Source organism: Astatotilapia calliptera, chromosome 1, assembly GCF_900246225.1.
Source record: "Astatotilapia calliptera chromosome 1, fAstCal1.2, whole genome shotgun sequence".
NCBI lineage: Eukaryota > Metazoa > Chordata > Actinopteri > Cichliformes > Cichlidae > Astatotilapia > Astatotilapia calliptera.
In genome coordinates, this window is record NC_039302.1 from 31,517,094 (window position 1) to 31,531,921 (window position 14,828).

A 14,828-nucleotide genomic window follows, 5' to 3' on the forward strand; every position below is an offset into this window, starting at 1 on the left:
CTATTTGCTTAGAAATGAGTGTCTGATCATATCAGAATAATGTAATCAGGTTTGCGTTGAAAACAGGAAGATAATACATTTTACGATTATTATTTGGACTTATCTCTTTCACTTACACATCTTAATGGTTTCAAAGTAATAAATGTTCTGTCTCTCAGCAACAGATTCAGGGAACCTGAGTGGCAGAGTTGCTGCAGGCCCACACAGAGAGAACTGCGAACAGATCAGCAAAATCTCATTTATTTAGTCTCCCTCAGGAGAGTGGGCAGATCAGAGGAATGGAGAAAGAGAAGCATGTCTGTATCAAATGCTTTACAGCCCCACACCAGCAGGTTTCATTTGTGTCCTTTTCACTAAAAAGGTTTATGTGCTTTCATGTTCAAATGATTTATTCCCATTACAGCACCACAGAAACACTTCGGGGGGGAAAAAACATCCAAAGTCAAGTAAAGTTAACATATGTTGGAATACAGAGGATACTAATAATCCACTAGTAGATTTAAATTATTTACCAGTTACATTTAGTATGCATATATTAAGTTATATCAAAAGCTAAAAAAAGGCTCTAAAACCATGCTTACCTGAAAATAAATATACTGAATAAATCAAGCAAATTAAGGTTTTACATGGGACCACGTATATGTAATATAATCTGAGGTTTCAAACATATCTACAGCATTTTCATGCCCCACTTCATGGATCAGGTGCAGAATACAAAGCCTGACCTGATATGATAAGTATAACTGGGTGCAAGAATGTGTTTTCCAGCCAACTGGCCTTAAAGTTTCCGATGTCATGATATTGCAAGTCACAAACACTTGAGACATAACTCTGTGTGCTGGTGTGTGATAGCAGTCACATTCAGTTGGTGATCTGATATGACATAAGATCACCCCAGGAGCTAGATTGCATCACCATTAGATTGCACATCCTATGGATATTTATAACTCGTTGGGTGGACGTCACAATGCTGGCAACAAGAAACAGTGACTGGAAGATTTTGTCATGAAGTTTACATTTACCACATTTCTGTCAACACCACATAATTTGAATGCAACCAGGTTTAGTCCAGGGGGCAGGTTTCAATCTACTAACTACCATTTAGTGACTGTCTCTATGGAGTTTTAGTTGGAAAAATGACACACAATTATTATTATTATTATTATTATTATTATTATTATTATTATTATTATTATTATTATTTTACATTTCTTTTATTGAGCGCAGAACCTTGAGCTGTGAAGTGAAAAAGAAACGTTTCCATATTCCCATAAAGTCATAATAATGGCTGAGGGCATTAGTCAGTTATTCACCATTTTTCACTGGAGCTGCTCCAGTATTTATTTCAGGGATGTCATACAGCTGTTCAGCGTCACAGTAAATGTATCAACCTATTTTCTTCCACTTATTTAATTCAGGGCTGTGAGGCTGTAAATTGTACATTTCAATGTGATTAATGCAATTACCAGTTTCAAAAGACCTCTTTAAGCGACATCTCTCAGCAGCTACTGAATGGATTATCGTGAAATGTTGAGCAAGCATTCGTGTTTCTCAGGTAATTACCTGAGAAACACGAACGAGATACTGTAGCTTAATTAAGCTACAGTATCTGGACTAGCATCAACACACAGCCACAAAGACATGTGACATCATCTGTGAAGAAACAAATTAGCCAGAGAATCTACAATAGTATCTACAATACTATCTGAACTGTGTTATCATCTCTTCAGGTCATGCATTTGCCTTTGTTGATGACACCTAGCAATAACAGCAACAGGCTTTGTCCGTTAATTGCCTAGCAACAGCTCTAACTGACCTCAAACTCAACAGTGCACCTATCCCGATCCCCAGCAAGCAGACTAGCAAGTTTGAAGTGGATCAGATGACTAGTTGTTCAAAAAGAAATAGAAAACGTCAGCTCCACTTCATGGACAGAACTAATGGATCGATCAAGCTAAATACAAAATACAAAATAACTTCATGTTTTAAATTTTCTTCTTTTGGCTGCTCCCTTTAGGGGTCTCCAGAGCTGATCATCTGCCTCCATCTCATCCTTCTCTGTCACACCATGTCCTCTGTTACTCCATTCATGAATCATCTCTGTGGTCTTAATCTTATCCTCCTGCCTGATTGTAATATATTCACAATTCATCTTCTGCACATGCCATCCTTCTGTCACAAACCACCCCTGACACTCCATCCTCTCCATCCTGCTCTTTCTTATTCACCTCTCTTGTGCACTGTCCATTGCTTTGGCTGGTTGACCCCAGGTATTTAAATGCAGCCACCTTCACTACTTCTACTCCTTGCAACATCATAGTTTTACAGACACGCCCTCAGTCACACACGTCTCCTGACTGGAAATAGTGACTGAAAAACTAAAATCATGAGGAAAGTGTATGCTGAGATCAAAAAGGGCAGACACCGAGGGCCAGCAGAAAAACTTTTTCAGCTACAACAGTCACCCCCTGGTGGCCATTAATAAAAATCAGGTAGAAGAATTGTTGTGTGGCATTGTAAGCATTTACATTCCAACAGTAAAAGCATCTTCACTAAAACGTAAACATTACAACTCAAAGCCAACATGAAACAACAAGCCTTGTACTGTGACAGTAGCAAAATCCTCACGGACATTGGTAATGAGCTAGCATGCACAACGAAACACCTGACATTGTCATAGCTGAATGAAAGTTAGTCACTGTTAATTTTATTATTTAGACCAGTGCGTTTGTAATATGTTTCTGTATGATCATACCATCAAGAAACAGTTTTATTTATCAATAAGAATTTATTATACTTTGGAAAAAAATCCTTTATTGATTTTTGTTTTTTTTAATCCTCTGAAAACATACAGTACACAGCTCAGACATAAGACAAGTCACCGTAGGCATTCCCATGGATAGTATACTACACATACAAACACACAATTCCTAAATAAAATTTTATAATTAAAGAATCATTTTTATATATGAGAATGCTCCCAAATGATGTTAATAACTATACATCTTTATATATATATATATATATATATATATATATATACATATATATATTCTAGTATCTTTTAATATGAAATTCTTATCAAAAACAGAAGTGGTTTCCTTAGTTTTGTTATTTGCTCCCTAATTTTTTACTTATCTAATAATAAGTACTGTAGGTAATCTTGTGTATTTTAGATAATGGTTAGTAACAAAAACATCAAAACAGCTGCTATGGACGGATGCTGCACAATAACAGTAAGTCATGCTGCTACAGTAAGACAGAATGGAAAACAGGGGTCTGAAAAATGTGCAGGTTTTATAATAATTTGCTCTTCATTAATGTTAAATATGCATATACATAATACATAATATGAAAATACAATGTATAGCTGAATTAAAATCAAAATGTCCCCTCATTTGTAATTCTAGTGGCTATAAAGAAAACTAAATATGTTTTCCCTTTTTTTTTTACTCAAAACAAAAAACGGAATAAAGGTTAAGAAGTCACAATGGAAAGAATCACAATAAATGCATGGTTTAAAAATATTATTGATACAGAGAAAACAGCTTCACAGCTGTCCTTAAAATATATGTAATGATTTGGATGCAGATGAGGTGTTCTTTTTTTTTTTTTACTTGTATAAGTCTGTCAATGTACATAGAAAATCATGAAGAGTTATTATTTAATAATTGTTTTTTGATAATTGGCAGAAATTGTGATCATAGCTATTGAAATCATCCTCACTAGTCAGCAAAGGGCGTCCCACGCTGTGTCAGTCATTCACACTCTCACTCTTACAGCGCATCTGACTGGATGGTATGCCAGCGAGTAGTTTCTATTTGCCCCCGACTGCAAATTTCCCTCCAGTGTTTCTGTCCCTCCTCTGAAGCATCAGTGCCAATCAGCACCCGACCCAGAATGCTGCTCTTAGTGTAGAGGCGCCCCTGTAGATAAATCAATAAAATGAAGATGCGACAGAGATCTCAGAATAATACGATACTGGTTGGTGACTTTTGTAGAACTTCCTACCTGCATGACGATGAATTCAAGCACCAGTGGTAGCTGATTTATGTCACCGGGAGGCAGGTCAAACAGGAATGGTGCGTTCCAGATGGGGTTTGGACCACTGGCCCCTTTAGTCTCCTTAGTACCAATTACCTTCCCATCCTGACGCAAGTTAATGACAACATAGTGGTCTGTTGGAATAAAATTACATCCTTAGTTATGATTATAATCAGATTGAATCAGTTTATTAAATTACATTTCCTTTCTAGAAAGGTCAACAAATAAAAAGGAGCAGCAAACATCAGTTACAGGAACATTTTCAGTTGGTGCTAACAAACCAAAGCAACCTCTCTGCAGGGCTGTGTTGCTAGATTCACATAAAATGATTTGCAACAGTTTATTTATATCCTTAAAATTCCCTCTGCTCTCCTCTCTTCTCTAACTGTTGCATATCTGCATGATCACTTATAAATACATAATCTCAATAATCCAGTCAAGCATACTAATTCGATTTACTAAAACTAAAAGCAATGTGCAATCGTGCATCTGCAAAGCCCATTATTCATATATTTGACACGGGTAATTTGATGTTAAAGCTCACGAGAAACACATAACTGACTTTATGCTTCAAAGTGTCAGTTTAGGTTGTTGTTTTTACTTTGACACAATTTCCTACTTCCTCCTCTGCTCTTCAGCGAGGCTTTAAATCGGATGGCACAGACGGGGGGAAATGACACCAGGGCGATTTGTTCCTAATCTGATTATATAACAAACCAATCAGAGATCTGGTCTGTCTGACCATAGATGGGCAAACAGGAGACAGAACAATAGATCTGTATACTTACAATGTGCTAATGGGAAATTTAACCCTTCTCCTTTACTTGGAGGAGATCATGGTTTACTTCAATACACCACAGAGCAACCAGGCATTACATTTTATTAGTATTTTTTCTGGACTATTAAAACATGTTTAAAAAAATGTTATGATTATTATAAGGGTTCACTATCTTTTTGGTTTGTAAATTTGGATTGTCCTGGGTTATATCATTTTGAAAATGAGGTGGGCAGTAAAAACATAGACTAAGGCTTCAAAAGTTTACAGTACATGTGAATCAAAGAGTCCATCGAAATCCCAAGGCACAGTGAAAGTGAAGTGGGATCCCTGGTCCCCATGCTCAAAGTGCTTCACCAGCTTGTCTCACCAACACCACTGGGCAAGAGTGAAGCCAGAGGAAACTGGTTGTGGTCCTTGGGTCCAAATTGGTCCTCTGATGTATTAAATTCGATTCAATTTTATTTATATAAATGCCAAATCACAACAACAGTTGCCTCAAGGGGCTTTGATCTGGGCATAGGGACGGAAGACTAATCAGATCATAACCAGCCAGGCAGTAGAGTGTGTGTGACTTGTATATTAAAAAATACTAACATTTACTTTTTACTGCTCAGTGCAGAGAAAACTATATGCAATTTTTTTAAATGCAAAATGTATGAAAGGGTTAATAATCCACACTTAACATATAAGAAAATGTTCATAACACACTTGTGAGCTAGCTTTGTTGAGGGTGGGTAGAGTTGTCTTTTTTCCTTCTTTCCTCTACCAGCTGACACAGATCAAAAGGCAGGGTACGCTCTAGACAGGTTATCAGTCCATCACAGACATAACACAAGAAACAGACAACCACACACTCTCACATCCACACCTTAGGCAAATTTATGAGCAGTAATGTCATTATAATTATAATCTTGAGCAGTGACCAATTAACCTAACAAGCATATCCCTGGACTGTGGCAGAAAACCCAGTCAGGAACGAAGAAACATTGCAGTGCATTCCAGTGCACCACTCTGCCACCTTATTACTAAAACAACATTAATATTACACTATCTAAATATTACAGAAGCCTTCAGTATTGTGATATTCACATCGAACCACTGATTTTTTAAAAACAAAAAACAAGCAGAGCAGGACGAGCAGGACAAAACGTTTGTTACTTTTGGTAATCTTTAGGATTAAACAGATTTAATTTGGGTTCAGCGTTTTGGGAGGAATTTCTCAAAGGTAATACCAAATGCCTACAGAGTAAAAAACATAAAATGCACAAAGTCAGAGGCTTTGATAAAGTAAAAAATCAAAGTCAAAATGTAGTTGGGTTAGTTAGTCAGTTTGGGACACTTTAGTGTGAAATTAAAGATGACACAGGTATCTGGCAGAAAACCAGTACTTCACATCCAGAGATAATAATCCATTAACTTATCAAATAAAGTGCTACTGTTATTTGATGGCACCTGTCAATGACATCAATTAACTGTGAGCTGAGTTATCACGAGTTTCCCACCAATAGTCAGTGTCTGTGTCTTTTAATTATGGTTTTGATTAAAATCGGGCTTTAAGGAAGGCAATGGCAAAAATAGTCTATTTTGTAATTTAGGTATGATGCTTCCTCCCACAGCCCAAAGACATGTAATTAGTGGTGTTAGTTTTAAATGGACATTCTAAATTGCCCATAGGTGTGAGTGTCAGAGTGAATGGTTTTTACTGTCTCTCTGTGTTAGTCCTGCGACATTCGGGCAAACTGTCTTGGGTATATCCTGCCCCTCGCTCTATGGTAGCTGGGATAGGCTTTAGCCAGCAGAATGGATGAATGGATAAAGGTATGAGTGTAGTCTTCACCTGGAGCTCCTGGGATCCTTGTGAGCTTGGCCAGATTCTCAGCCTTTCGAACCATCACCTTGATGCGCTGGGCTAGTGTCTGGTACTGCAGCAGGATGAACAGTTGCCCCAAAGCCCGTGGCACACACACAGAGCTCTTCCTGCGGCCCAGCGTTTCCTGAGAACTCACACTCTAAGGGTAGAAAGGACGGAAAGACGAAGAGATAGAAATGTGAGGCTTAGGAAGAAGGGGAAAAGTTGTCTTTCACTCAGCAGATGTTTGCTTCATCTGTTTGGGGAACTGTGGATAAAAACCAAGGGAAAGAGGTGATTCAAGCAGTAAAACCAGAAGTACTCATGAATATGCTTCTATAGTGCTATCACTGAGTGAGTCGATCAAAGCAGTAAGGCTCAGATCTGTGAAAATCAATGTTTTAGTTCTCAATCAATGGGGTTTGCTGTGAATCATTGCCTGTTAATATAAAGGAACAGGTCAGAAATTTAAATCTGAATAAGTTTCTGCAAAACATCATACGACATCTTGGGTTCACCTGCCAGAGGAACTCAGCAGGGCTAAATCTACGCCACTTTTTCAGTCACTTAAATCAAATCATCGATATTAGAGGTTGTCTTTTGTGTGCAGCTGTCATGCTTGAGGATTCCATTTGACCAGTCATCCTTAAACAATAAAGACATCCATGCACTGTGAATAGAAGCAATAGCTCATCTTTAAATCTGATACAAATTTTAATCTGACTTCATGTCAGCTTTCATTAGCTTTCATTGGTTGGTGAGTCACATTCTGCTGTCAAGCTGCTGTGTTAGCCCGTCAGCGACTTGCTGATGCTGGGTAGCAGAGTGTGAAGTCAATTTCATTCAACAAGTGAGTTTTGGTTCACTGCCTCTGACTGTCACTAACACTGTCACTCAGTAGCACTGCCTTGTGGGTAGGTTTATCCTTCTTTTTCTGATTTTCTGTCAAACATGTACTGCAGTTAGAGCCATAAATTTTTGGACGATGACACAGTTTTGCCTCTCAATGGATCTAACAATTATTTTTTTCTGTTTAGGAATTACAAACATTTTTACACATAGTAACCCGTTTTCAGAGCATAAAAAAATTGAACAATTGACTGAAAAGCAGTTTCAGGGTGCAGTGAGGCATGTCCCCACATTATTGGCAAAATAAGCCGAAAAAAGATCTGGGGTTGATTCTAAGCTTCTAGCGCATTTACAGTAGCAGCTGTTATTTGAATATAAGGTTTCAAAGAAATATAAGTGCAAGTGAGGGCCATCAAATAAACAACCTGGTGGATTTTTTAAAAATAAGGAATGCACCGGTCATCTGAGCAACACCAAAGGGCATGAAAGACCACAAAAGTCAACTAAAATTTAGTTGACTTTGAAGTTGGGGTTCTTTTCCTGAAATGCATCTTATTTCTCTTTCACTACAAGGAAAAAGGCTTGATGCTACCACCTTTTAACCCCTCCTGGATTATGGTTATATAATTTATATGAATGCCTCTGCTCATTCTCTCCATCTTTTAGACTTTTGGACTGTTGACTGGTCCTCATTCCCCATTTGCAGGAAGGTTCATTGGTTTAATTTTATCTATAAATCTATTTGCATACTCGCCTCTTATTTATCAGATTACATGTTACATAAACATTTTAGTCATAGTCTACAGTCTCAAGAATTCATTACATTCAGTGTTCCATCAGTTTGTGCAGAACTTGGAAAGAACACTTTCTCCTTTTCTGCCTCGTCATCATTGGATACATTGCAGAAGTACTTGCAGCTCTCTCAATTGATTTCACTTATAGACTTTGAAATTAAAAATGAATTCCCAGTTCCTAGTGAAAGCTTCATCCTGTTCTAAATGTTTTAGATCAGTTCTACTCTTGCGCTATGTGATATCTTTAGAATAGAATATAATTAATATGGTCATTACAGCTCTGGCTGTAAACGTAGTAGTCCCACCCAACTGCTGTTGGCTTTTAAGAAGAGGGTCACCTTATAGGAATCAGTCCCAATCGGAGATAGAGAAGGATTATTTTGAACTGTGAATTATGCAAAGCTACTATAGCAGAGTCCAAAAATTGAAAAAAAAAAAAAAAAAAAACTGCAGAAGATCATAACACAGTTTCATGACACAATTGGTCTTTTCAAAAAGCATTGGTCATTTTATACTCTGTTTAAAGACAGCTTACTAAATGTTCAACAAATGTTCATCATTAGTTTGAAGCCATTGGGCTTGTGTAGGCCGTCCCTTCAGGAAGCCTACACAAACATTTTTATCAGACTTTTTGGAGAAAGAAAATCCTTGAAGTGTAAAATAGAACAGAGGTTTCACAACTCAGGATTACAATATGTGATTTACATTGTTAATGCAAATATGAGATTGTTTGGGAGTCAGTTCCATAATCAAGTTTTGCAACTATATCATTGTATAAAAATATTTAATTTTCTCTGTAATTAAAAAAAATCCCAAAGCAAATTCTTTTCCACCCACAGATTATATTTTACATGAAAACATCGCGTTATGTAATTTTCTGGCTGTTATTTTTGCAAACAGACTATGAAAGTCTCTTCTTAATTGTAAATCATCTCGAGTTATATAACAAACAGATTCTATGAATCATCCAATAATTTCCAAAAAACAGATGCCTAAAGAGACTCTGAAATATTTTCCTCCAACCTAATTTCTGTGTATAAGTAGGAACAATTGACTGCACATTGATACTCTGTAAGCAACAACTTATATTAGCTTCCCATTACATCAGATAAATTCAGGTTTATTTATACCATAGAGCGGGACATCACACAAAAGTTGCCTCAAGGCACTTTATACAGTAAGGTAAAGTGTTCTTTCACCCACAGGTGTAGTGCTCGCTCACTCGACCGGCCCTCCAAGCTTAGTGACACACTTGGGAACATCAGGTAGTGCTTATAAGAAAGGAAAAAAAATCGATGTTTTACACCAGTTCAACACTATTAACCTTAAACCTATAAAGTAAAAAGGTCACTTTAAATTTGTGAGAGTTTGTACTTTTAACCTTCTTTCTGTAACATGAATGCTTTTTGCCCCCCCAGTAGCTGAAAGGTTATTTGCTATGTAACAAGAAGTTGCATTACATTAAAGGAAAAGTAATAAGTTAATTGTAACAGCTGACTGATGCAGTGATACAATATAATACGATACTTAGATTATTTTTGTAGACTTTCTGCATCCTGGTGGGAAATATTATGTGAAACTCCAACTCTGCAGCTTTCTGCTACTAATGCCAGCTAAGCAAGCAAAACGGTTCTCTGGTTTGTTTATTTGTTTTTTGTTTGTTTTTCAGAAAGGCTTCCCTAATGTTATTTATTTTTCCCTTCCTATACTCTCCTATACTGGAGAAAGTGGAAATTTGCCAGGAACGCTACAGGACTGTGATTTAAAGTGAAAACAATGAGTGCATTTACATGAAACAAATCAAAGTTTGCAGATCATCCTGATCACTCCACTTTTGCTTGAACATATCAGCCCCTCATTCCCATAAAATGTCAAAATAACTAAGGCAATGCAGATGAATGATTAGCAATATTTCAGCTGATCCCATTACACTGATAAAGAAAACTGGCCCTTTACTATCTATGCAGAAGATTTCTACAGCTTCCAATGCACAGTTGATATATACATGAACAAGAATACACAAGAACTATTCAGATTGCTGAGCAGCTGTGTTTTTTCTAAGTAAACTCCCGCTTTGTATGCACACACCTTTGTGCCAGGCAGCTGCTGTTACTAAGAAAGAGGAAGGTAAAGGTGTGTTTATGTGGAGAGTTTGAATCAGGTATAAAGGTGAGAGACTGAGGTGGGTATACCCAGCTGATTGTCACTTTACTGTAAAAAGCAAGTTGGCACACCCCAAGAGAATCCAGCACGTCTCAGTGTGACCTGAAAAACTAGGCTCACCTCCCTTCAAAAGCTTGTTATTAATGTCTCCTGGCAGAGTATCAGCAGAGCCGCAGAGGCCACAGCGTGGGCACACTGCCCATTTGCTGCACTCTACTTGTTTGCTCTGCAGTGGCGAACAACAGCGTCACCATGACTAACAACAGTGGAAAAACAGGCTAATGGGAGAGCTGATTAGATGCTACATTCCTTCATGGGAAAACCATGATACGTGTTATTTATGACTGAAGTGTAGTTTTCCCTTTCTATTAAATCAAATGAAAATGGAGACTGAAATTATACTATCAAGTCAATGAAACCAGGAGAACAAAAGTAAATTTATTTGATTGAAATTTTGACTGAGTTAGGGCAGACACGGTACTTTTAATTTAGCTACACAAGCAGCATATGTGAGGAACCAACTGTTCTGCAGACTCTGATGTGTCATATCATGTATAAAAACGGCATCTAAATGAACCGAGGAAATCTAAAATAGAATCACTTGCAGGAAGCAATAAGAGAGATTTTATAACTACCCCCTCTAAAATACCATCACTGATCATGTGTACAGTTGTAGTCATGTATCTAAACAGTTGGCATTGGTTTGTTAACTGCCCTAGATTTTGGTGGTTACCAAAATGCCAATCTGGGTAAGTACTCAAGGACTCCCCACCCAGATGTCCACCTTTAGCAGGCAGCACTGTCCATTTCCTGCTTGATTATAATTTGCAAAATCTACATTAAATTGCATTTAATATGACTGGAGAGCAATAGAACCCATATACTCATTAGGAAATTGTTGCATCTTAGTTTGAGTGAGCAGTCCAGTCATTTTGTCTGTTTTCCCTTTGATTTCTGTTAAACTAACGATCTGGTGGCTGTAGCTTCATACTTTCTAAGCAAACACAGGTGGCGAAGAGACAGTTTCAGATGTAACTCTTTACTTTGTGCTCTTTATTTCTATTGAAGTTCTAAAGTCCTGCATGTCTCCAAAAGTTGATTCTGTTCATCTGGCCGTAGCGTTTTTTAGTGGGAGAAACATTTCGTCACTCATACAAGTGACTTCTTCAGTCTCAGCTGACTGCAGGTTTCCCCAATCTTATAAACAGTACATTTGCATAATGACATTTGCATAATGACTGAAACCAGCCCACTGAAGGAAAAAAGTCCTGAATGCTGTTAGGAGATATTTAAAAAATAATAATTTTCATTTGTTTGGTATTGTTACCAGATAAAGCATTACCACATACTCTCTATGGTATTTCACTATGCTCCCTGGTACTGTGCATTTATTTTAGGTCTCTTTTAATCTCAAGTTCAAGCATAAGGGTCAGAGAAGCTTTTATGGACAATCTGTTGTGTTTTGGAACTTGCATTGCCCCTTTTTTAATTGTAATACCTATGCCAAATAAATTTCATGATCAAATCATCTCACCATATACCTTTTTCAGCTTGCTCTTAGTTGGGCAGAGCTGCCTGGTGTAGGTGGTGGCAATGTCAGGCTCCCAGTCCAACTTCTCACAAGGCAACTCCACTATCCCCAGTGCAGCCTCTCTTAGACCAGAGAAGTCCCTACTGTAGACAGCCAGTTTCAAGGTACAGGTCCGCAGCTCTTCCACAGAGCTCACCTGCAGTGCAAAGCTCTGGTTGTGGAGCTCTGGGCTGAGGCTGCGCCATCGTGAGGATATCTGCTGTGGGGAAGGGCAAAGTGGAGGAAGGCTTGCCCTAACAAACACCCCACTGCGCCTTCGACTGACCCCCAAGAGACCTAGGATGTTGACCACCAGGGTGCCACAAGCAGAAGAGAAGACCACGGAGAAGTGAAGGAGTGGAGCTGGTTTGGGAGGGGAGAGAGAGTTAGAGCCATACTGTGATGGACAAGGCTCTCCCTCCTCCACAGGAGGTCTGACGGCGCTTGCAGTCAGACAACTGCTCTCACTGTAAATAAAATTTTCACCAGTCACAGTGCAGCGCCGGCCGATTGCTCGACGGGATTTAGGCACAAAACTCAACCTGGTGAGAGAAGGCAAAGAGGCTCGGCCATGTCTTGGAGGTTTATTAGGTGAACAGGGAACTGCAGGAGTGCTGAGGCGCCGCAGTGGAAAAGAAGATCTAGGAGATTTTACCAGGTCAGCTGACCTGGTAGGGCTGGAGTCAAAGGGCAGAGCAGTGAGGTCATCTTCAGAGGGAGAAGAGCTGCTCTTAGAGAAAGAAAATTCAAACACATCCCCATCCAATTCTTCATATTGCTGTTTCACAATTTGCGTACAGGGAGAAGGAGTCAGTGTCACAGTCACACACTCTGCAGGATGAGGAGACAAAAAAACTGCTTCTTTGTCCTCCAATGAGGCTTTCTTCCTTTTGCGATAGCAAAGGATGCAGCCAAGAACTAGACAATAGCAGAATACAGCTAGACCCACAGCCAGCAGGATCTGCAAGTGAACTAGAAAAAAGGTATAAATATAAAACATTAATATTATGTCGTAAAAATGCAAAAACTAGAAAGGAACAGGAAATCAAAGCACACAGGTATAGATACAGGTATTTGAAATGTGAAGCAAATGATTTTGTTTGACTGAAGGCTCAGAAAATTGAAGGCATATTCATTACAAACAAAGTTACTGCAAAACATCTTGTTGTGGCTGCATTCTGGAGGAATTGTCATCATGATAACGGTATAATTTATATTGTTGTAGTTGCATTTTTGATCCAAGGGAGCACTGCACTGCTGTAAGATCAATTATTTCTGTTTTTATTTATCTTAGAAGCATCCATGTTTAAAAAATAAAACAGGTTATTGCATACTGTAACATCACCTTTCGTTTGCATCAAGTTATTATGATGAGCTAAAAGTCCACTTTGGTGTTTTAAACACCTTTAAAACATGAAAGAATATCAAAACAACCACAGACTGAAGCTGTTAAAACAGAGCCCTGATGCTGATTTAATGTCAGATAATGGGATAATGTATTGAGATGACTCATGCATCAAACACACTCGTGGACAGCGCAGTAAGCATGATTATTGTGAGGTAAACAACCAACAATGCCAACAGTAAACCATTACTTGTGTTTTTGAAAGTATTAAGAGTAGGTCCACCACAGTTTTGCTATGAAGAGGTATACGGTCTTACCCCCAAAAGGAGTGTCTCCCTCACATCTATAAAATTGCTTATCACAGGAGACTTAGAGAGTCAACGCACTCTGCACCCTTTAACGCCACAATTATTACTTACCACAATTATTCACTTATTACATTAAGATGGGATCACAATCAAAGCAGATCAATTTCAGCCCTGTCAAAGTCCAGGAGCAGGGAGCTCCTCACTCTGCCTCAGTCATGACAGTACAGAGTGGGTGGATGCAGCAGTGATGTTGAAAATTAAAGGCTGATGGGATTGCTCTAAGATATGAGTCAGCCTGACCAGCCAGTGGACATTATTGCCAACCAATTGATGTGATGGTGAAACCTGAGTAGAGATAAATCAGCATTTAATGCAGATTTCTTTTTTTCTTGTTTTTAATCCTGAAGGACGTGTGTGCATTTTGACATGGTATGCATCATAGCTAATCCTACACTAAACATTTTTAAATGGCATGCAAATAACTGAATTAAGATCACTGTACTCCCTAGGTTGTTTTTTTATTGTTATTTATTTATTTATCCATTTGTTTTATCTTCTTCATACCAAATTATCTAAAACAACTGTAACCAGGATACGTTCCCACTCTGTTTTTGCAGTTCATGTATCAGTGCAAAAACAAACTGATTTTTAAAGCTGTTTCTATTTTCCTCTCGGTTATTTTTCGTGTTTGAAATCTTTTTAACAGCCATAAGTGGAAAAAACAAACAAACAAGCAATCAAATAAAAAAAAAAACGATGTTATGCTCTGATATGTTTCCCTGTCTGAAGAATAGACCATCGGGACTAAGGTACAAATTAAAGCAAACACAGACTGTTCATTGACAAAATTAGTAAAATCTAAAAAAGACACCGAACATTTCCTACCTGCCAGCATGTACTGCGACATGTTCCCACGCCGTTTGGTTTGTGTGTGGAGTCACTGTGAGCACCGTTTATGAGAGTGGTTCATCACCAGTGCGCAGGAACCTGAAGCCTTCCAGCCAATAGATTCATCGGGTAACTGGGCTTTTATTTCAGTTGCACTGACCGTGCATTGAAGGCATAAAAAGGTGCTGCCTCCTTACTACAGTTCAGCCAACCGACGTTACTGTTCACTTTACAAATTTA

At 38.3% G+C, this 14,828-nt stretch overlaps 1 protein-coding gene across 1 annotated transcript; it reads right to left on the minus strand.

Annotated features, from left to right (window-relative positions):
* Positions 1 to 3,352: 3,352 nt before the first annotated feature.
* On the minus strand, positions 3,353 to 14,624 carry LOC113024110 (synaptotagmin-5). Its single transcript, XM_026170848.1, has 5 exons — positions 14,586 to 14,624; positions 12,019 to 13,019; positions 6,660 to 6,831; positions 4,012 to 4,178; positions 3,353 to 3,926 (listed from the first exon to the last, which is right to left on the minus strand). The coding sequence occupies exons 1-5, from the start codon at positions 14,605 to 14,607 to the stop codon at positions 3,777 to 3,779; spliced, it is 1,512 nt and encodes a 503-aa protein (XP_026026633.1). The 5' UTR covers positions 14,608 to 14,624; the 3' UTR covers positions 3,353 to 3,776.
* Between the last annotated feature and the right edge of the window lie 204 nt (positions 14,625 to 14,828).

What these genes read in the sequence shown, in the direction of transcription:
- LOC113024110 (XM_026170848.1), bottom strand. Translation starts at nt 14,607, where the DNA reads ATGTCGCAGTACATGCTGGCAG. An exon ending in CTAAGAGCAAGCTGAAAAAG is followed by an intron (nt 6,832 to 12,018) that starts GTATATGGTGAG and finishes TTCTACCCTTAG; the next exon opens with AGTGTGAGTTCTCAGGAAAC. An exon ending in TTGAATTCATCGTCATGCAG is followed by an intron (nt 3,927 to 4,011) that starts GTAGGAAGTTCT and finishes ATTTATCTACAG; the next exon opens with GGGCGCCTCTACACTAAGAG.